Source organism: Netta rufina, assembly GCF_964035555.1.
Source record: "Netta rufina genome assembly, chromosome: 3".
Classification (NCBI taxonomy): domain Eukaryota; kingdom Metazoa; phylum Chordata; class Aves; order Anseriformes; family Anatidae; genus Netta; species Netta rufina.
The window spans coordinates 36619253-36641089 of record NC_140125.1 but is presented as its reverse complement, the minus strand read 5'-3'; the positions used below and the strand labels follow the sequence as shown (position 1 = coordinate 36641089).

The window sequence follows — 21837 nt, the reverse complement described above, 5'->3', positions numbered from 1 at the left end:
ATTCAAAGTTTTGACTAGTATACAGAATATTACATACGTGTTTGTGGTTACATCTTCAATTTTTAATTTTATTCATTCATAAACATATGTATGTGTGGAAATGACCTTTACTTCTGCTTAGTTCATAAGCTTTATTCTCTGTGACTGTTCCTTGACAGTTTTAATGTACTCTGAATGAAAGAAATGAGTGCTGCAAATCTGGACAGAATGCGTTTTATATATTTATATGTATATGCAGTACATACTACTTTAAAATCCAAGATGAAAGTTTCTCTATATATGTATATACACAGTATATACTATGTATACAATATTAGTGTATACTACGTGTACTATTATATACTAGGCTCTGTATACCTTATAAAGTGTGTATATACACTTGTGTGTGTGTGTATATATATATACACACACACAAGTATATATACTATATAGGGTGTGTGTGTATATATATACATATATATACGTATATATGTGTATATATATATATGTATATATACATATATATATACACACACACACACCCTATATAGTATATAGAGAGACTTTCACCTTGGATTTTAAAGTGGAACTCAGCACTGTATTCATAGCCAGCACCTTCATAATCCATATATGCAATATTAATATTTCTTATAATTGCATTATACTACAGCAATATATTATTGACATTGATCCGTTCACATATTTGACCTTAGAATGTTTTCTGGAAAACAGTTCAGAACTGCATTGATACACTGCAATATATACATGAATCAATTAAACTCACTGGCTTTTGTAGGTGTTTTGATAACATACGTAATCTGACATTTTATCCTATGTTTACATGTGTGGTGATCCTAATGGTGTTTTTGTGAAGAAGTGGGACCTCAAGTTAATGGTTTGCAGCCACATCTTTACCACTCTTTATTTTGGCACACATTGTAAAATACAGCTTTCTGCAGGAGCCATGTCATAGTAATTGAAAAAATATACCTTTAACAACCTAAAAGAGGAGGAGTAAGACCAAAAATGCAAGATCTAGGAGAGCCAAAGAACAGAGATGTAAAAACAGAAGAACAACTGTACTGAGTTAGACCAAAGTGTCATCAACCTAGTGTATTATCTCTCACAGTGACTCTCAGTGTTTCAGGGAAAAAAAAAAAAAAGGTAAACATGTAGAGCTACTATTTCCTATTTTAGGAAATATTCTGTTAGCCTCTAGTCAGTTCTAATGTAGAGACTCTCTGAAACAGAGGTGACTTCTGTATGTATTAGCCACCAGAGGATTTCTTTTTCAGGAAATAATCTAGTCTCTGCTGACGCCTGTGTGAACTTTTAGCATCCACAACATCCCATTGCAAAGAGTTTTGTAGCTTAACTGCATTTTGCATGAAGAATCATTTCCTCTTGCTTGTTTTGAACCTGCCATCTCTGAGGTTCTTTTGATACCCCCTACCTTCTGACAACTCATTACTGTCTTCAGTGTTCAGATACTATGGTGGTGGGCACTATAAATTCTTAAGATAAATGAATGAGGTGTTTTCTAGTAATGCTTGTTTTGATTTGTAACATCTGGAATCTAAAATCTATGTATACTCTGCCTTTAGGCAGTTTGGTCTTTGGGAGCAGATGGCTGTAGTTCCTTTCAGCATGTTTCTGCTTTTTTCTTTGTCATCCTACTGTAATGGATTAAAATAAGCAATTTGGCAACTACGCAGGCCTTTAAATAAACTTTAATATGTTGGGGAGCCATGGCATGTCTTGTGGCGCCAGACCAGCAGCTATCTATATGTTGTTCTCTTTCTCTTACGCAAGGCTTGTTTGCCCCTTTTCATTTATAAGCCAAATGTGAAAGAGTAATTTTAGCCTTTCTCTTTCTTCATGCAAAATTAGTAGGTCCTTAAGCATAGTAAATCAAATTGAAAGTAGATTTTTACCTCTGATAAGCTTTATCATGAAAACAATTCCTTATGGATTACTTCATGCCTTTTCAAACATATTTTGATTTTTTTCTTACTTTCTTTCATGTATTTTCACATACTTCCTACATATATTTTGTCAAGATATACTGAAATTGTAGAAAATATCTGCGTCATAAATTTAGGAAAAGTTCTGTAAATGATGGCTGCTGAAAGGAAGGAAAGTCTGATGTGCTCTAATCTGACTTTTTTATATTCTTTAAGCTATTGTGACTTCTGGTTTAGTTAGCCATCTGAATATTACAGTCAGTAACAGATTTCATCACTAATTCGTAATTCTAATATTTTTTGAGAATTTTATTTGGTCTTTTTTCCTTACAGAGAAGTGAAAATTCAAAATAATTGTATTTTATCACTTATACTTTGTTGTTTATAACGTGTGTGTGTATATATATATATATATGGTGTGTGAACAGGGTGAAATATAAGAAGTCAGAAAACTTTAAATATTTTTCAAGGTCAGGGTACTTTATGATAATTAACAAGAAAAAGGCTCAGAAATGTGGCAAAAGATTTTTAGTAATTGTATCTTTTGAGACAGCTGTACAAGGGAAGCACCTGATAGTCAACTATAAATATCAATAGAAATTTTAAAAGTATACATGAAATTTTAGTTTTAATATCAAGGGGAAATGAAATGTATTTATACATGTAGTTCATGTCAGCCCATCAAAGCAGTCCGACTTGAGAAAAATGCAAGTCTCTTTTCATAAATGGTACAAGAAACTTTGCCATATATTAAGAAAATAAATGCTGTATAATTCCTTCAAATTACACTGATTTATTAGTAGTGGAATCTAGATCACAGTTTGGGAGGGTGCTTTATGTTTGTTGCAATAAAGAAAGCTTTTAACACAAAATCAGGATCATATATGTTCTGTCATAACATGAAAGTTCTGTTTGGTCCGTCATGGCTGATGAGCTCCATGTCAGCTACAGCCAAATCTGACATTTCCTTCCGCAGCTGTACCACTATTATAAGCTTATCTACTGTTTGGTGGAAGTCAGGTTGAAGGGAATCATGAGTATGATGATTTACAGAGAAAAATATTTTAACTAGACTTTTGCTAGGCCTTACTTCAAGTAAGAAATGTGGAAAAAAGACTATCACATCTGAATGTCATTTCAGGTGATGTAGATCCTTCTGAATCTAGAATAAATAGTATGAAGAGTGATCCTGTATTACTAGACAGCTTCTATGTATTTGAGAATTACTGTAAATAGTATTTTGTTTCTGTACAAAGTTGATCGTGGAAAATAAATTATGCCATAGATACTAATTCTCTTATCTTTCTTACCATTCTGTAGTGCTTTGGCAGGATATAATGGTACTATCTTTGCCTATGGTCAGACAGGCAGTGGCAAAACTTTTACGATCACAGGAGGAGCTGAACGTTACAGTGATCGAGGCATCATTCCTAGGACTCTATCTTACATTTTTGATCAATTGCAGAAGGTATGGGACAATGTTTTCTGTTTATTTTTAATGTCTAGTTTATACTTAATATTCTTTATATACTTTAGTTTATACTTTAATACGTAGCTATATTGCAAATAGCTGCTTTTATAATAGTGTTAGAGGAAGCCCTAAAATTATTGCTTCAGACGTGCTGAATAAAGTATCTAACTTGGCATGAAATGTTATGCAATAATAAATTGCTAGTAGTGTTGGTTATGTGCTTCATTGTAGTAGACTAAAAATCATGGGCATGAGTGAAGTTGTTTTTTTCTAGTTTTTAAAACCACGCTATTTTTACTTGGTGCAATATACGTTCAGATCACATAATCTGCTCTACTTGTCCTATATTCACTCCTCTGCTCTGTTTTTTATATTGTATGCATTGCATTACATGCATATTACATAAAAATTGTTCTGACTTCTACGCAACTCTAAACCAACAATATTGTATAAAAGACGGAATTTTTCACTCTTTGTTACCTAATATATTTGTGCTTGAGCGATGCTCACAGTAAAATAGTTAAATGAATAGTAAAAATTTATAAATATTCAGTATATTTGGATGTTTGTGTTTAACTTATTAGATAAAATATAGAATGATAATATTAGATACATCTAGTTATGAAAAAAATACAAGTCAGTGATGTAGGATTCAAAAGAGAATAGAATAGCTTAGTTATCTGTGTCAATTTTCCTTGTCATCTGTTTTCCCTTCAACTTCAATTACGCACTTGTATGGAATGTTTTTCTGTATATAATACTAATATTAATAATCTGATTCATTCAATGCAGTTGGCTGGAAAGTGGCTATATGTTAAGCCCACATCTTAACATAATTACACATGCATAATATATGTAAAAATACATAATATATGCACAAGTAAACATGTAAATACTCAAAATGTCATGAACATTTATTATTATTGTTGTAGTTATTCGGAATTTCTTTTTTTTTTTTTTTTTTTTTTCAAAACAAAAAGGAAACTTTAGTCTGCTTTTAAAACAGTATCACTACATAAATACTAGTTAACAGTGACTAGAAAAACACTTTCAAATGTAATAAATTGTATTCTGAAAACGAGTTTTGCATGTGCTTTACACTTGACACTTCTAGTGGAGAAATAGTCACTCCACCTGTATAAATATGGATTCGGTTTCACAAAAAAGGGTTCAGCAGTAGTAACTACTGGAAATAATTGTATGTTTCTGTCTGTTCCTTTTTTTTTTTCCTCATCTGACACTATTTCTGAGTGTTAGAGTTCTGTCCCAGTTATTTCTTAATGTTTTTCCGTTCATTTTTTTCAAATACTCTACAGAGGATTTTCCTGCCAGTTGCTCAGTGCCACTGTTGTTTGATTGCTGAATTTAACATAACTGTTAGGATGAAACGTACGCCTCTAGTGTAAAACCAAACCTAGGAGCTATAAATTTACTTTTTAGGTGAATCCAGTGATGTAAAAATGAATAGTGTGAATTGTCTGTTCCAGCAACTGTAGTTGCTGAAGCAACTCCCCAGCAGAAGTGGGGAGTGAAACAATAGCGAGTCTCAAAGTAGTTTTCTGATTACACAAATTTAAAATTCCTTTGCAAAAACTACAAGTGTAATAGTTGTCCTTAAAAATTAACTAAACTGACAATTGTAGCCCACTGAATCTGAAATCTTGTACTCTTTTTCTTTGAATCAAAAAAAAAAAAAAAACCTGTTACCTCCTGTGCAAAAAATTCATTGTGCCATGAAGACAAAACTTGAGAGAGGGAGACAAATGACCATAATTTAACTGTATGATTCTTGTGTGTTTATTGTGCTCAGAAATGACAAATGAAATTTAATTTGGCAGCTTATTTATTTATGTACAGAAAAATTGGCAACAATTGAGTTTTAAAGAAGGTAATAGTGACGTTTAAAATGCTACAAATATACTGCAATGTCTCAACACCTACGAGCAATAATAAAAACAAATAAATACAAATGGAAAAATTTACCTGAAATATTCCTTATTATCTAAGTTCCTTTTTGTAATTAGTAAATGATACTTCCCAACTGGTAAACTTCCAGAACTCATGTAAGATGTTAGCGATAACATTTCTAAATGGATGATGAAGTTAAAATTAATTTAGACGTTCTGAATCTAATGTCTTCCAACTGACATGCAGCCTACAGGTTGGAGGAAAAGTGTAAGTAACACATCCTAATTTTGCCATATATAAGGGAACTGTGCAAAGCAGTAATAACTAACTGATGGTATTCTAGGCAACAGAGTGTTTTCCTAAAAGAATGCATGTGTGTTTTACTTCTAACCAAAATATTGTAGAATAATTTGTTCGACATTTCTATGCAATGAAATGAGTGAATAACGAAAAGGATGTGTCATCAATAAGCACACTGATGATAGTTCGTTATGTTTACAAGATACTACATTTTATTTTATTATGTGTAATAGTGACGTGACCAAACACAGTCAATCGTTATCTTACAACCATAGGAAGCAAAGTGAAAAGGAGAGAAATGTGTTTTCAATCTGGTATAATATATTTTGTCTGTTCATTTATTCCACCGGGCCTATGATTAATTTTCACATTTTAACAAAGATATTTAATTAAACTTAAATATTTTTGATGTTAATATAACTCATTGATGTTCAATGACAGCATGAAATATTGTAGTTTTGTACTCTGTCATTCACCTAATACTGGTTGCCAGTTCTTACTCATAAGGGGTTATGTCTCAGTCTCATGTGCATGCCCTATGTGAGTAAGGGTTAAAAATGTTGAGTAGTTTCCTTGTCTCTTTCAAAGTATGGTGTTGGCAGGTACATCTACATAGCATATTGCAAGTACATGGAGGTTTGTTCTTCTATGAATTGAATTGAGAAAAAGCAGGCTGATCATGTTGCCTTAGACTTCCAGCTGCACTCATGCGACCTCCTCAAGAACTTTTGTTGCAGAAAGTGACAAGGGTGATCTGGCAATTACAAGGAATATACAGTGTCAACGCAGCCACATCCTTGTCCAACACTGCTTATGTAATAAAAACAAAATAGAATGAAAAAATAACTATTTTTTTTTGCTTTGTTCTCAGCACATACTTTTAACAAAAGTAAGTATATTTGTGTTCCTACTTTCAGACCCTTTTTTGGAGGAAAAGCTCTACTTAGTTGTGCCTCCAGTGGTATTTCTGTCTGCCTGCTTCTATATTCTTGTTTTGTACGTTTTTGTTCTTGGTGCTTCTTAAAGCACCACTCTTGGTGTTTCGTCTTGCCTTATTTTTTTCATACCTTTCCCTTGTTTAATTTCCTTTTATCTATAACCACGCTTTAGAAAGCGCTGATGTAGCAGAAGAGTCATCTGCTTCCTATCCCATCCCTGGATAGGATGGAACAGGACAAAGTGAATTCAGGGACAAAGAAAAAAAAAAAGCAAGACCTTTTTTAAAATTTTACTTGGAGTGAGACAGTGAGGTTTGGAACCAAGGAACCAAAGCTTTTTCCCAAAATGAGAGGCAAATCAACCCCTCTGTTTTTAATAGCTTCTTTTTAATTTATTGTTCAGAAATTGTTATGATTTCTACAGCTTCCTGTTTGAACAGTGTCCTACTACATTTTTCCAACCATCTGTAGTGTATCTTTTTAAACACTATCTCTTGAAATAGTGATCTGTCACTATCAATAAAAAAACTCACACAGGAAATAACTATTGAATGAAAATGGAAAGTTTGTATCTCTATGTATTTTGCAAAACTGTTGTAGATTGCATTATAAAGCAGTGCTTTCACCATGGCTTTGTCCGCTGAAAAACAGCGACTAATTTTCTTTTATTTTGGAAATAATATCCCGTTATTTTGAGATTTAGCTAGTTTGGATTTGGCTCTGGGGCACAAGAAAATTCTGCATGTGAAATCCAGTTGTGTTAAGTTATATTTTGGCAATGTATTATACAGGAAAAAATGAGGATTGGAGAGGGCAGCTGACATCATATACAGCATTTAAAAGTTGCGATAAAGAGAGTGGAAAGCAGTATGTCACTGAAGTTTCTAAATTAAGTAAATCATTAAGTAAATCTTTCTTCTTGTTCTTTTTTTTTTTTTTAAGGGTAGTCTTTTTACCCATAATGCGAGTGTTTTACCTCTTTATAATAACATTCTTTTTTGTCATAGAAGTGAAAAATGGCATGTTACATGATTCTGTAAGCAGGCTGCTGTGTTCTAAGTGTATACAGACTTCCACATGTATATGGAACCAATAAATTTAAACAGACTAAACGGGCTTCTACTCATGGGCATTGGCTTTTGTTGTTTGTTTTTAACTTTTCTTTTTTTCATCACCTTTTATGCCCATGGTAACAGAAAACATGTAAGTATCATGAACTGAAAATTTAAACCATACCTAAAAAAAATAAAGAGACAGTAAGGAAACAACATAGAAGCTATAGTGTTAAGTTTGTCCTCTGGCCTAGCTCTTGCTCCTATTTATCTCTTCCTCTTTTTTTGCTTTTCTTATCCAGGATAACAGCAAAATGTATACAACCCATGTTTCCTACTTAGAAATCTACAATGAATGTGGTTATGATTTGTTGGACCCAAGACATGAAGCTTCCAGATTGGAAGATTTGCCGTAAGTGATAAAACAGAATCAGCAAGAACAGTAACAACAGAAAACATATGCCCTCTTGCGTTGTTTGGGGATTTCTATTTATTTATTTATTTATTTATTTTGAAACTGTGCTAGTCTTATCTTTGCATTAATTAACTCAAAATACTTTATTGTTTTTTTATTTTTTATCAACACTATCTAAAGTTTGTTATTTTTTATGTATAGAAGTTAAGGAAATTAAATTGCAGTAAGTGAAGGTAAAACTTTTTTTAAAAAAATATGTTGATATTATGCAGAAGAGATCTATGGCAGCCATTGGAAACAAAAGAGGTGCTTTCTCATGACATCCTTTCCCTTTATGTGGTATTCATTTGTGTGTGTCCTGTGGAGACGTATAAAAAGGAGTATTTCTTTTAAAGAGTACTCAGGACTTTTCCTTCAAGTTTAATTATTTCTCTAGAATGAGCAGTTATGAAATAAGGTAGGTAATAGATGGGAAAGGGCAAAGGGAACTCCAAAAGACATTATATTTACTTAGGATAGATGATTGTTACAACAGTTTCCATTGACAAGATGCCAGCACTTACCAATACTTGGACAAGGGCAGTAAACAAAGCTTGGTAGGTCATGAACATATAAGAACAGCAAGGTTAAAGACCTTACACTTATAGAAAACTCAAAACTTAGTCTCTAAGTCTCTAAGAAGAATTTATAGCTTAGGTTATTCTTAAAATAACTCAGCAAATAGTAAATAGTATAAATAAATGACTTGTTGACTACTTGCATTTGCAAATGCCCTGAAATAATGCTGAGAACCATAAACATTCTCGCTCAGCATGATGATGACTGAAATGCGTAAATAACAATTTAATTGCTGCTGATACAAGAGCAGGAAGTGTACTGAGAACTGCTAATGGACCAATAACAGAAAAGCAATGGAATTTTGTGTCATAAGAACTAATTATGTTATTAAGATATTAAACCCATTTCTAATATATGCATATATAATATATTCCACCCAAAAGCTTCAGAATTGTTGTAATTCTGTAATACTAGTCTGTTACACTTCTATGCAGCTTATAAAAGTTAATGCCATTATATTATTCAGATTTATTAAATTATTAATTTAACTTTTTGTAATATTTTATTTGAACTCATTGAATTTATTCATTTTATTAAATTGAAATTATTCAGTTGAACTAAACTAAATTTGATTAATTTAATCGCAACTTTATTTGAAACAGTTCTTTGGGGTTACTTGCCCAATAAAATATAAATCACTTTTTAAAACTAGATTCTGAAGATTTATTACTACTCATGAATTTCTGAAAATCAAAATTGCTTTATGTATGGTGATTCAGTTATGCTGAAGAATAGCTCCTTGTTATGTCTCAGACTATTTTAAAAAAGGAAAAGTTGAAGAAAAAGTTTGGTTGTGTATTTGTGATAAAGCACACAGGGATAATAATAATTACCTGAAAACAGCATGCATAATAGTATTTGCGAGATAATTTTCTCTACAGGATGATTATTGTTAATAAATGCTTTATGGCTTTACTATCTATGGTCATTCTTTTCTGTATATCAGTTGTCAAAAGATACATGTAGTGTACTAAAACTACACCTTTGCTTATGTTTTACATTGTGTAAAAGTATTTATTAAAAGTATTTTTTTAAGTTATTTTAGGGATTAAAATTTGAAAATACATAGTAGCAGTCTGAGCTAAAATAGGATACAAATTGCATGAAAGGGTAGTTACATAGTTAACTATATTTTAGCTATTTGGATAATTTCTTGTGAATGGCAAAGTAAATAGTAGTCACACAGACTTTAAAATGTATCAAGTGTTTATTACCTGAATATATATTTCATTTTTCTGAGCATTTTATGTGTTTAAGACCTTTTAGGATTTTACTGGTAGTAAGCAAAGTACAGAAGAATCTAATTTACTCAAGTTTGTTTGAAAGCACATACTTAGTGAGAATATTAAAAAGAATTTATGTTTATGGTACTTTAGAAGGTTCATATTATGCATAATTTCCTGTTGAACTCCACAGTGGATCATCAAATTTTTAAGCACTGTAAAAAGCCAAATGGAGTTTTTCTGTGGTTGTATAAATATTAGCAGTCTGCTGGTATTCTCCCAAGTATATAAGACAGGAAAAGTAAGGAAAAGATTTCTTAGGTATGCAGGTTCTTTTGAAATCACTTTTGTTATGCATATTCTTGCAAAGGAAGATGGATGCAGTGTGCATTAAAGGTAGCTACTTCTCCCAAGCTCCATCTTAATGACTTTATATTACTTCTCAGTTCAATCGTAGGAAGTAAGCACATTGGTTTGAATGTGTCATGTGATGACATTCATGTTATAGAAGTATATTATGAAAATTGCGCAATAGATTCATTGATTGTACTTGGGTGAAAAAAAAGTGTAAAAATTGAAGTTTAAGGAGAAGTTAAACAAAACAAACAAAAAAGTCCACAGCATCTAATCATTGCACAATTAGTTTTGAAAAAACAGATCCTGATGTCAGTGTTTTGTGTGTAGTCACCCTTTGAGCCTTTTCTAGTCTACTAATTTTTTCATCCTAACAATGCTTAATCATTTAATTAGAGTAATCATTTAATTAGTCTTCCAGATGAAAAGAGGCTTTTGCACAAAATCAGTTTCTCTGGAAACAAATTCCTGACAAATGTGTGGATGTAGTTTATATGTGTATATCTCATATATGTACACATAGAGATACATGAATAAGTAGTATAGTATAGTAATATAGTCTCTGTATGTACCTACTCTAAAGAGATATATTTTTTTTTCCTTTGGAATCCTGCAAACTCTAGATTCAGTGTAATTTAAATGTATGATATTCACTATATATCACAGGTTTGTATATCTGGAAAAACTAAACAGTCTTTAAAATAAGAATGTTTATGTGCTTCAGTGTAAATCTGTCCAGTTTATAAAAGGAAGGCGGTTCACAGGACAGGCTCAATGAGATTTAATGTAATCATGTTTCTAATATATACATGTACTTATATATCAATGAAATTTGGTTTTGAAACCCTAGTAAACTTTCAGTTTTACAGGAGGAAAAAAAAAAAAGTTTTCTTAATGACTAGTTGTAATGATGTTACATGTGGTCCATAGAGATGCATTTTGAAATACCCTAATACTTCTTGTATTTACAATTTTAACTTGTTTTTCTTATACAAAGCTGGCAGTGTTTTAACTTCACTGAAAGCTGTAGCTAAAACACAGCTTATTCAGATGCAGACTCACTTGAAGTAACTTATTTATTAGAATGCAAAATTTAAAATAGTGAATCCCATTCCATGCTTAAATAAGAAAATAGAAATTATTCTTCTTACATATTGGAAAACAATTATAATACTATTGTTATGAAACATAGCTGGTAGAAGACTAGTTGAATTCTTACTGCCATCTCTTGTTTTTATAAAAGATTTGCAGGACTGTTCAAATTAGGGAAAATTTTCTGAAGCTCCTTGTTTGCTATAAGATTTTACAAGTTTCTCCTCTAACAGGTTCCCCATTGTACAGAGTATTAGTAATTATGTAGCTCCATTATACTGCATTAAACCAATTTCACTTCAGTCACAACAGTACTGATGACCCATCAGTACAAATTCTTCTGAAATAGTTTGTATTATTTAAGAACTAAACATTTTCCTGACACTAGATAATAATATAGAAATAATGACTGGGGTTGTAAAACCAATAGTCCTAGATTAAATCAGGATGATTAACAAGTTACTGTTTCTACCTGTCTAGACTAGGACAGGCAACACTATTGTGTTGGAAGACCTGCTAAAAATAGTGCTCATTTATCTTAAAATATCAGTCTATAAACTGTGGTAGCTGACAAGCTACTTCACAAGGAGATCAGACAACTGTTAATCAGGAGTGATGTGGTCAGGTGAAAATGTAATCTAAACTGCCAGCCGGTATTTGTGTGTCAAAATTCTTTAAAGTCACCTTTGATCCAGGAAGGTATAAGATTTCATCTGATGTTTGGTTGGTTGTTTTTTGAGTTAACCAACGAAACCCAAAAAATATACCAGCACCACTACCAACAACAAGAAATCAATAACAACAACAACAACAAAAAACAGCTAGTTTATACTGAATCCTTTGAAAATACATCCCCAGTTTATGCTTCAGATAAATTAAGCTTTTTGAACCATAGATCAAGTGAACTCAGCACGCAGATGCTTTAAGCTATTAACTGATTAACTTCAAACTTCAGTAATGACGTCCACATATCTGTATCGGTAATGTGTAGAACTGTTATGTTCCATGGGGTCAGTCTAAAATATTTTTATTTTTTATAAAATCTGTAACTGAGAAAAAATCTGCAGCTGAGTACTGGTTGACAACTTCAGGTGAATTTGTACTCCTCTATTTCTTCTATTTCTGCACTGCCCTCCAAGGGCCTGAAAAGTTTCTAAATTTCTGACATGTAAAGCTAAACCACCTAGTGTAACAATTCCTGTGCTGCTTAACAAAACAACAACAAAAGGCTAAAGGAATCATTTCCTACATTTGGGAAATTTTTTTTATTCAGTCTAATTTTTAATGCTAATATACCTGTTGCCTATCTCCATGCTCTAGATTCAAGAGTTTGTCAGCCCTTCTCCTCTGAAGCGAATATGTCAACCATATAACCTAGAGACTGGCCACCACCCATATGCTGCAAGAACTATAATTTTCAGTGTTCTGAGAATTACTGGTGTTTTAAAATTTTTAAGGTTGATTATAATACAAGCTAACTGTTTTCATATGAAATACATTCCTTTAAAATGAAGAGACCTCAGTGTAAGTGTTCCTACCAAATACTTAAAGATTAGGAGAATATTCAGGTTTGAAAAGTGAAGTGTTTCTGCTTGTTAATGAAGGGAGAGCAGAATCAACTGTTCTGAATCAATTCCTCAGAGATTGCATTGTTCACTACAGTTCAAGTTACACTTTAAATGGGTATGTACGTAATGTATGCTCTGTGTGCTATGTATGTATTTAATATGTGTAACGTATGCTTTATAATGTATGCTTTCAGCATACATTACATATCATTTATTCTCATTCACATTTTGGTGTGGTATGTTTGTTTTTAACGTTTTATGATTTGTTTCCTCAAAACCAGTAGGGAGAAGTCAGTGAAATCTTTCAGAGATTACTTAGATAAGTCATCTGAGTGAAGTAATTCCACTGAAATTATTGCTGTGCTCTTTCAGACAACTTTACTTTTAAATACAACAGTATTTAATTCAACAAACACTTTACTGGGAGTGATATTATTGCAGCTGCCTACAAATTCTAATAGGTCTTGTTTGTGTGTGAGCCACCAATTGTAGTTCCCCATTCTAACAACTTGTTCTGCACTGAGCCAGGTGGAAGAAGAGAGAGAGGGGTCACAGGGTTCTTTCTGGATCTCAGAAAGAAAGACCTGAGAACAAATGGCTTAGTAAGGTCGCTGCTTTAATAGGACAGGATGAGGAGAGGAATACTGACAGTGAGAACATCCCTCCAGATGCTGGGCACTCTGAGTTTGTGCAGCACCGAATGGAGCCAGAATGGATTTTCCCACAGCGTGCTGCATAGAGTGCATGGAGAGAAGCTCTCCATTCTGGTCGCTCGAGCAATTACACTATTTCCTTACAAGAAAACAACTCCACTCCTAAAGGATGCTCTCATGAGAGCATCTTGCTGCACTTCTTGGTGAAGGCAAGGCCATGCAAGCGTTGCAATCATGAGTCCTAGATGGGAGCTGCCTGCAGGCTCCAGTGCTAAAATGAGCTGGCTGAGTTCACCCTGCAGCCACCAAACTTGTGCAGCCCAACACAGGCCTGTGTCTACTTAGGTCAACTGTTGCGTGGATCAAAACCTCCTAAATGTGCGATGGTGTCTTGGTCAAGATCAATACACTCCTATGTCCACAGAATATAGAACAATGTTTTTCTTGTCTCAGAAGCAGAAGTCATTGGAGATGGTGGGAAGGATTTCCTATCACAAGATAACGTGTTAGAACAGCCTCACCAATACCTATCTCGTAGTTCTGTCACATCTCACATGCAATGGAGATTATGCTTTAGGTCTATATTTGAATGGAAAATCAAATCTCTTTGCTATTGAAAGCTGTGCTGATGGCTGAATAACTCTGTAACCTTCCCTCTTGAATACCACATCAGGATTTTGTCAGACTTTGTCCTCTGATATGGTATAAAAGCACCAATAGTTCTAATTTTCTTATTTTTACTTTTTTGATGCTATGTACAATGATGAACTTGGTGATTCTTAAAACCAAAATCTCCTTCAAACTTTTCACATAGACTACATATCCATTACCTTATTCGGTTCTGCTGGACAGACTCCAAGATGCATTCTTGCTGTTTTTCTCATATCTTTATCCTATGTTTTTTACTGTCTGTATAGTCACCTCCTTATGCCAAGGTAGTATCAGTATATTCTGCTAATTATTATTGTCAAATATATATCCTAATATATGTTTTGCCTAAACCATTGTAATTCATTTTAAAATATTTATAAAATTTTTGATATTACTTTAGATTTCTTCAGTTCTAAGTCCTAAAGACAGATATAATCATAGGGAAAATTGTCATTTGTTTTCCAAAAGGTTTTATTTTCTAATCTATATTACATAAATTAATTAGATGTTATTTAATTAGCCGAAGGAAATTTTAACTTCATAGTTTGCCTGTAATAGGAATTTAATAGATGAAAGCATTCAATGTGTAAGGCTCTCTTGAATAATGGGATCTCAGCTGATACAGGAAAGGGCCTGAGTTAATAAATAAAAAAGGCTTATTCCATCCTACAGGTTTTCTAGTCAGCTACAAATTCCATTCATTAAGCCAAATGGAAAAAGATTCTTTGTTTATAAAGAAAACAAAACCTTGTCTCTGCCTTCTTTCAGTCATTACAAATAACTTTACAGAGCTTTTCCACACCAAGATCCAAGTTAGGGCTATGAAATTTAAACATTTCATTATTATACAGAATGTTCTATAAAATTCTACAATCATATTAAACAGTAAATTTATAGCACAATAAAATAAATCATTTTATTGTTGTTTTAGAATTTTGCTTTTAGAGAGGTTTTTGACAGATGCCTCTCAAGATGTGCAAATTTGGACTTCCGTCTGGAAATCCTAATAGTTGAAAGGCCATTGTATAGGAAGTTGTCAAGGGTTTGTGGTCTCCCTGCTGTTTCCTTTCTGGTGTAATAATTCTCCAAGGCTTTTGTCCAAGCTCAAATCTTTGTCTGGAAATTATTTATAATCATTGTTCAAAATATAATCTGAAAAAATTCTTAAAATTTTAAATACTATCCAAAGTGTGCAAAATAATACAACATCGCTTTCCTAAGTTATAAAAAAGATAAATGTTTCTCACCATGCAATTTCAAAACATTAAAATTAGTCAACACATTGTATTTTAGTCAAAACTACTCTGGGCTTTAGTGTGTGATGCATGCATAAATGGAATGAGAACAGAATACAACTTGAACTTATCAAAACATTTTTATGCAAAAGTGAAATTATGGTTTTCAGTTTATGCTCTGAATGGGGGAAGCAGGTTTTCATGACTGTACTAGGGCTGTCTTTTCCTAAAGCAAAAAATAAGTCTATAAGCAGAAGCAATTGTACTTGGAGAAACAATTGTTATGACTACTATAGAAGCATTGTCTACCCTTAGGTGCATTTTTCTCTGGAAATTAGTGAGTGTATTGCAAAGAGTTCAAATTATTTCTGTATATCCACTCCAATATTTTGACCATCAGAGGGTAAATGAGTTCTGTCCTACTTAAGGGTAATATTATGGAATGCTGTTTAATTTGTTTCTGCAAATCTTGGAAACAAGACAAACAGATGAGAACAAAACCAAACCTGTGTGTTTTTGAAGCAGCATGGAGTAATTAACAAGCAAGAACTATCCACGGATAAAAACTCAAGTCCTATACTCCCTCTTGTGGTTAACCTCGAGGAATATGAAATATGTATATACTTATATTATATATATATATATTTAAGTATATATATATATATGTATATAAATGTATAAAGTGTTGGCTTTGTTCTTTTTGTTTGTTTGTTTGTTTGTTTTTTCCCTGTTGATCTTTTTTCACTAATCACAGAAAAAGATGTTAATAAAAAAAAAAAAAAGACTTAACATTTACAGAAGTTCTTAATTCCTCGTTTTAAGTTCATAGAATCACAGGATTATTTAGGTTGGAAAAGACTCTTAAGATCAGCAAGTGCAACGATCATGTATCACTAACTAGTCCAACTTTAAACCATGCCCCTAAGCTTCTTGCTTATATTGTTTGTAGTGATGTCTTCTGTGAACTCATCCGCTCATGAGATTAATTGCTTTATGCAATTAAGAGTTTTTGGTGAAAGACAAAATACAACATGCTTTGGGCTCAGTAGAATCCTGAAATAATATTCCTAAAGTTCTTCAGAAATCTGAAATGCAGCATAATATAGGCTGGTGAACAAAAAGTTTTGCTGGTGGGCAAGCTGTTTTTCCTATATTTCTGCCACTTTATGTGCCAGCAGAACAATTCACGTGAATGCTGCAGAAACCCTGTCAGACACAGGAAATCAGAACACATAATTCACCTCGATGGATGCATGTCAATCATCTTCAGAGTTTGTTAGTGAACTTCATTTTTATCCCAGTCTTCACTCTGGGAGTTTTCCAAATTCGGTGATGTAACTGCTGTAGGTCCTGACTGAGGAGACCCTCATAGCTACTCAGCAAAGGCAATAAAGTTTAATTCTCACTTATCTGATTAAAAGAAAAAAAGTCTGTTAGGATAAAGATATGAGAAAAAAAGGTTTGTTTGTTTGTTTTTTTTTTTTTTTTTTTTTTATGTAAAAAAGTCTGTTTAGAAAAGTGAAAAATGAGTTTCAATGATCCTTAGTGAATGTGGAGAGAGAATATAAGGGCAATGCAGCTGGTGAGGGGTCTGGAAAACAAGTCCTACGAGGAGCAGCTGAGGGAGTTGGGGTGGTTTAGCCTGGAGAAGAGGAGGCTTGGGGTGACCTTATTGCGCTCTGCAGGTACCTTAAAGGAGGTTGTAGTAAGGTGGGGGTTGGTCTGTTTTCCCATGTCCCTGGTGACAGGACGAGGGGGAATGGGCTAAAGTTGCGTGAGGGGAGGCTTAAGTTGGATATGAGGAAAAACTTCTTTATGGAAAGGGTGGTTTGGCATTGGAATGGGCTGCCTGGCGAAGTGGTTGAGTCACCATCCCTGTAGGACTTTAGAAGACGTTTAGATGTAGAGCTTAGTGATATGGTTTAGTGGATGACTAGTTAGTGTTAGGTCAGAGGTTGGACTAGGTGATCTTGGAGGTCTCTTCCAACCTGAATGATTCTGTGGTTCTGTACATAGCTCTCCTGATTTTTTTTGCCTTGTCTTTGGTGCTTCCATTTAACTTTTTTTTTTTTTCCTGAAATGAAAGGTATAAAGAAGTATGACTAATATCATTCGTAGCCTCAGTGGTAATAAGTAAACCATTCTGTTTTTATTCCTTTGCTTTTAGTTAAAGAAAGGGATTATTTACACTTGTAGTTATTAACAAAAATGAAAAGAAATCTTGACAAATGCAAAGTTATTAGAAACATTGGCTACAGGTGTGTTGATTCTGAAATATTCCATGTCTATTTGTTCATCAAGATTATGTTATGCTTTACGTATCATTTGTACTTAATAGCTGTGGCAGTGGCAGACAAACACCTACTTGTTATTTGCTTGTGATGGTTCATTTAACACCATCTACTGGAGATCTCGCCAAAACAGTCCCAAGGTCTTCTCTAACATGTACAAGTTTTATATTTTCCTATTTTATATGGAGGCTTATAATAAATGAATAAAAAGGAGGTAACAGAATTATAAAAAAAAAAAAAAAAAAAAAAAAAATCAACCTTTCTTTTAGAGCTTTTTTGTTATGATCATTTGAGGGTTTCAGATGTCAATTTATAAGCGCAAGCAAAATGAAAGTGTAGAAGAAAGAAAGATCACTGTGCAACAGTTCTAGCTTTTTCTCCTTTTATTTTTTTTTTAATGTAGAAAAGTGACAATAATGGAAGACCCTGACCAGAACATTCATCTGAAAAACTTGTCTCTTCAGCAAGCAAACAATGAAGAGGAAGCTTTAAACCTGCTCTTCTTGGGAGACACCAACAGAATGATTGCAGAGGTAAGTACTGCTGTTACTTGTTGTAACAGTTACAAACATCTCCATAAAAGATACTGTTTTGGAAATCCTCAGAGATAAATGCGTAAATTGTTATTTGGGGAGTGTATTTCCACAGTGAAATTAAATAAATGTTTCTCAGATTATTGCTTTCACTTTGCAAAGAGCTTTGTTTTCCCTTAGTGAATCTGTATGGTGGTCATTGATGAAATAGTTTACTGCAATTAAAATAAGTAAAACAAAAATGTTTTTCTTCTAAAACACAGACTAACTTTTGAATACATGTGTTAACACACGTACAGATTTGTTGAAAAGTCTTAGGAAGCATTTTAAGTCTTTCCCACAGACATACTGGATTCCCTTTGAAACAGTTACAGTAACAGTTGGCCATCTTCTCTTTTTTCTTCTGATTGCGTTAACATGTGGTGTCATGTGTAGAGAAACAAATGGCAGTGTGTAGCACATTCAAAGTAAGTATTTGCCAATACATAAAGACAAGGGTGTTTTTACACATTCTGGAGAATTCAAGTAAGTTGTTGTAGTGGGTTTACGTGGCAAGGTTTTGGTAGCAGGGGGCCATAGGGGTGATTTCTGTGAGAAGGATCTAGAAGCTGCCCCATGTTTGGGAAGGGCCCCATTGTTTTCCAGAGCTGAGCCAATAAGCGATGTTGTTTTGCGTCTCTGTGAGAGCATATTTAAGACAGGGAAAAAAAATGCTGTGCCACACAGCAGCTGGGAGAGTGAGAGGAGTGAGGAACGGCCTTGCAGGCACCAAGGTCAGTGCAGAAGGAGGGGGAGAGGTGCTCCAGGCGCCGGAGCAGAAGTCCCCTGCAGCCTGTGGTGAGGACCATGGTGAAGCAGGATGTCCCCCTGCAGTCCATGGAGTACCACGGTGGAGCAGGGTTCCACGCAGCAGCCCGTGGAGGAGACCACGGTGGAGCAGGTGGCCCTGCACCGACGGAGGCTGCTGCCTGTGGAAGACCCCTGCCGGAGCAGATTCCGGGCCGAACCTGTAGCCCGTGGAGAGGAGACCACGCAGGAGCAGGTGACCTGGCAGGAGCTGCTGCCCGTAGGGGAGCCAGGTTGGAGCAGTTTTCTCCTGAGGGATGGACCCCGTGGTACGGACCCATATCTGGAGCAGTTCTGGAAGAGCTGCTGCCTGTGGGAAGCCCACACCGGATCAGTTCATCAAAGACTGTATCCCGTGGGTGGGACCCCACAGCACAGGGGATGAGAGTGACCGAGAAGGAGCGGCAGAGAAGCGCCGTAGACTGACCATAACTCACATTCCCCCGTTCCCCTGCGCTGCTTGGGGGGAGGAAGTGAAAGAGGGTGAATGGGGGGGAAGGTGCTTTTGGTTTCTTTCCTTTGTTTCTCACTTCTCTAGCTTGTTAGTAATAAGCAATAAATCTTACTATCTCCCTATGCCGAGTCTGTTTTGCCCATTACAATAATTACTGCGTGATTTTCTCATTCTTATCTCAACCTTTGAGCCCTTTCCACATATTTTCTCCCCATTCCTCTTTGAGGAGGGCAAGTGAGAGAGCAGCTGTGGTGGAGCTCGGCTGCCCACTTGAGTGGAACCACAACAATTGTTTCCATAAGTAATGAATAAATCTGTAGGGCTGTTTTCTTAATATTTGGAAATTGAATGTAAACATTAAAAGCGTATTATATAACATGGGCACTGTTAATATGCCTTTAATATAGCACAGCTAATTGTATTTTAGAAAAATTGTTTTAGAAGTTTTTTCCCCATTCTCTCTGACCGAAGAGATGCATAATAAATCAATGAGGACGAAGAAATTCAAAGCAAAGGAAGGAATCAGGTAGCTCCGTGTTTCTACTGACTGACGATGCATGCCTGGGCACAGGGCAAGATGCATTTCAATGCAAAATGTAAATAAGCAAGACGGGATATGTTCTTGAGATATCTGAAAACCTGTCATGATAATTGTTAATGAAAACATAAAAAGAAAGTTCATTGGATCGAGAAAGTTATTTAGGATTTCTCAGCTCAGATTAGTTGAGCTGCATATGAAAATGAATATTTGAAGAAAATTATTCTGCTGGCTGACAGGTTCATAAATCAGTGACTGTAAAGGGCAATTGCATTACATATTTGCAAGATGTGGGCTAAAGAGAAAATATATCCCCAACATTAAAAGTCAGGAACAAATAGCAGGACTAATGAAAATGATAAGTTTGTAAAGGTCAAGGTGAAGTAAAATGAGGAGAATATTCTTAGCAGGTCAAACCAAACAGCTGTTCCAGCTCCTTGCTTAAAGCATTGCCAATAACACTATATATGTAGAAGAGCAGAAGTTAGATAAAGTGAACTAATTATCATAATCTTCATTAGCTTGTATTATGCTTTTTATATCTAATAATTTCTGTTGTATAGTGTTGTGGGTTTTTTTTTTTGCATGATTTTCACCTAGATGATGTTTTATCATTATAAAATTTTTATCGTCAAATCTCTTGTGACACAAAATTCAGTGACTTAATAAAGGAGATTTTTCTTAACAGAATTTTATTTTTGAGTCTGCATCTTCATAATTTTTATTGAGGCATGCTAATTCTTGCTAGGAAAAAAATACACATGAGAATGTGCTGAAAAATGGAACTAAACCAGGAGAGAGTTAAGCAGTTGCTTTGGGACCCCAGTAACAAAGGCTTCACTGATCTGAGGGTTAACAAAGGCTTCATTGATCTGAGGGTTAGCAAATGCTAATGCTGTTGTCACTTTTGCTGCTTTTTCAAATTCGGATTTCCTTGTAGAGGTTTTACTTGTAGTTATCTCACACATTGTTCCATTGTAATAAGAGCAGGTACATTTCAGCACAGTTCAGAGAGCTTTCTGAGTGGTGCTTTCTCTTAGGTACTACAACATATATTGCCCATTATCACTTGGCCTTTTTGGCTTTAGGTGAGTGCAGCAGTTTATAATATCACTTAAAAGAATGAAAAAAGTGTTCTCAGAAATGAGGGATTAATGTAGAGGTCTAGAAAAGAAGGCTTATGATAGCAACCATAACTTCTCCAGAGTTCCATATTTTTAAAACTTAATTCAATTATGATAACATTTCCTGACCTCAAAAAAGACGGAGACCCTATTTAACTAAGCTTTAAAAGACTTAAGATGAATTAACCTAAATAGAAAAATAAGTAAAAGAAAAACTATGTTTGATCCAGTATTTTATTTTATTTTTTTTTTATGATGAGGAGTTTAGCTATGGAAAAACTGCCATGGATCACATAGGAAAACTATGGCAGAACATCAGTCTCTAAAATCACAGTCTAATACTTTATCCCTGTTATAATCCTTCTTTGAAAAGTTGCAGGACTGTTTTGAAAATAGGAATGACTATTTAATTTCCTAAATGCCTCTGCTAGTGGAGCCTAACTTTTGGGTTGAGGGCTGCATTTTGCCCTCAAGTCTGACTGTGTTAACATGAAAAAGTGATCATAATTTTGAAAGCATTCATTACATGTCGGAATCTAAGGGAACATTTGTAACAGGAAACTTATTTCCCACACGTAACCATATAGGTAATAAAAAGGAAAAAAGAAGAATCTAGTCTAATTTGTGGAA

General features: G+C 34.2%; 1 protein-coding gene across 1 annotated transcript in view; it reads left to right on the top strand.

Moving 5' to 3' along the window:
- The window catches only part of KIF6 (kinesin family member 6), a gene marked incomplete at both ends in the record, with an annotated part of 172226 nt that overhangs the window by 15890 nt on the left and 134499 nt on the right, over positions 1–21837 (top strand). Inside the window, 3 exons of the mRNA XM_084283351.1 lie at positions 3264–3411; positions 7915–8024; positions 18116–18245. Of these exons, the coding sequence (XP_084139477.1) occupies positions 3264–3411; positions 7915–8024; positions 18116–18245 (388 nt within the window). The remainder of the gene's footprint in view (positions 1–3263; positions 3412–7914; positions 8025–18115; positions 18246–21837) is intronic.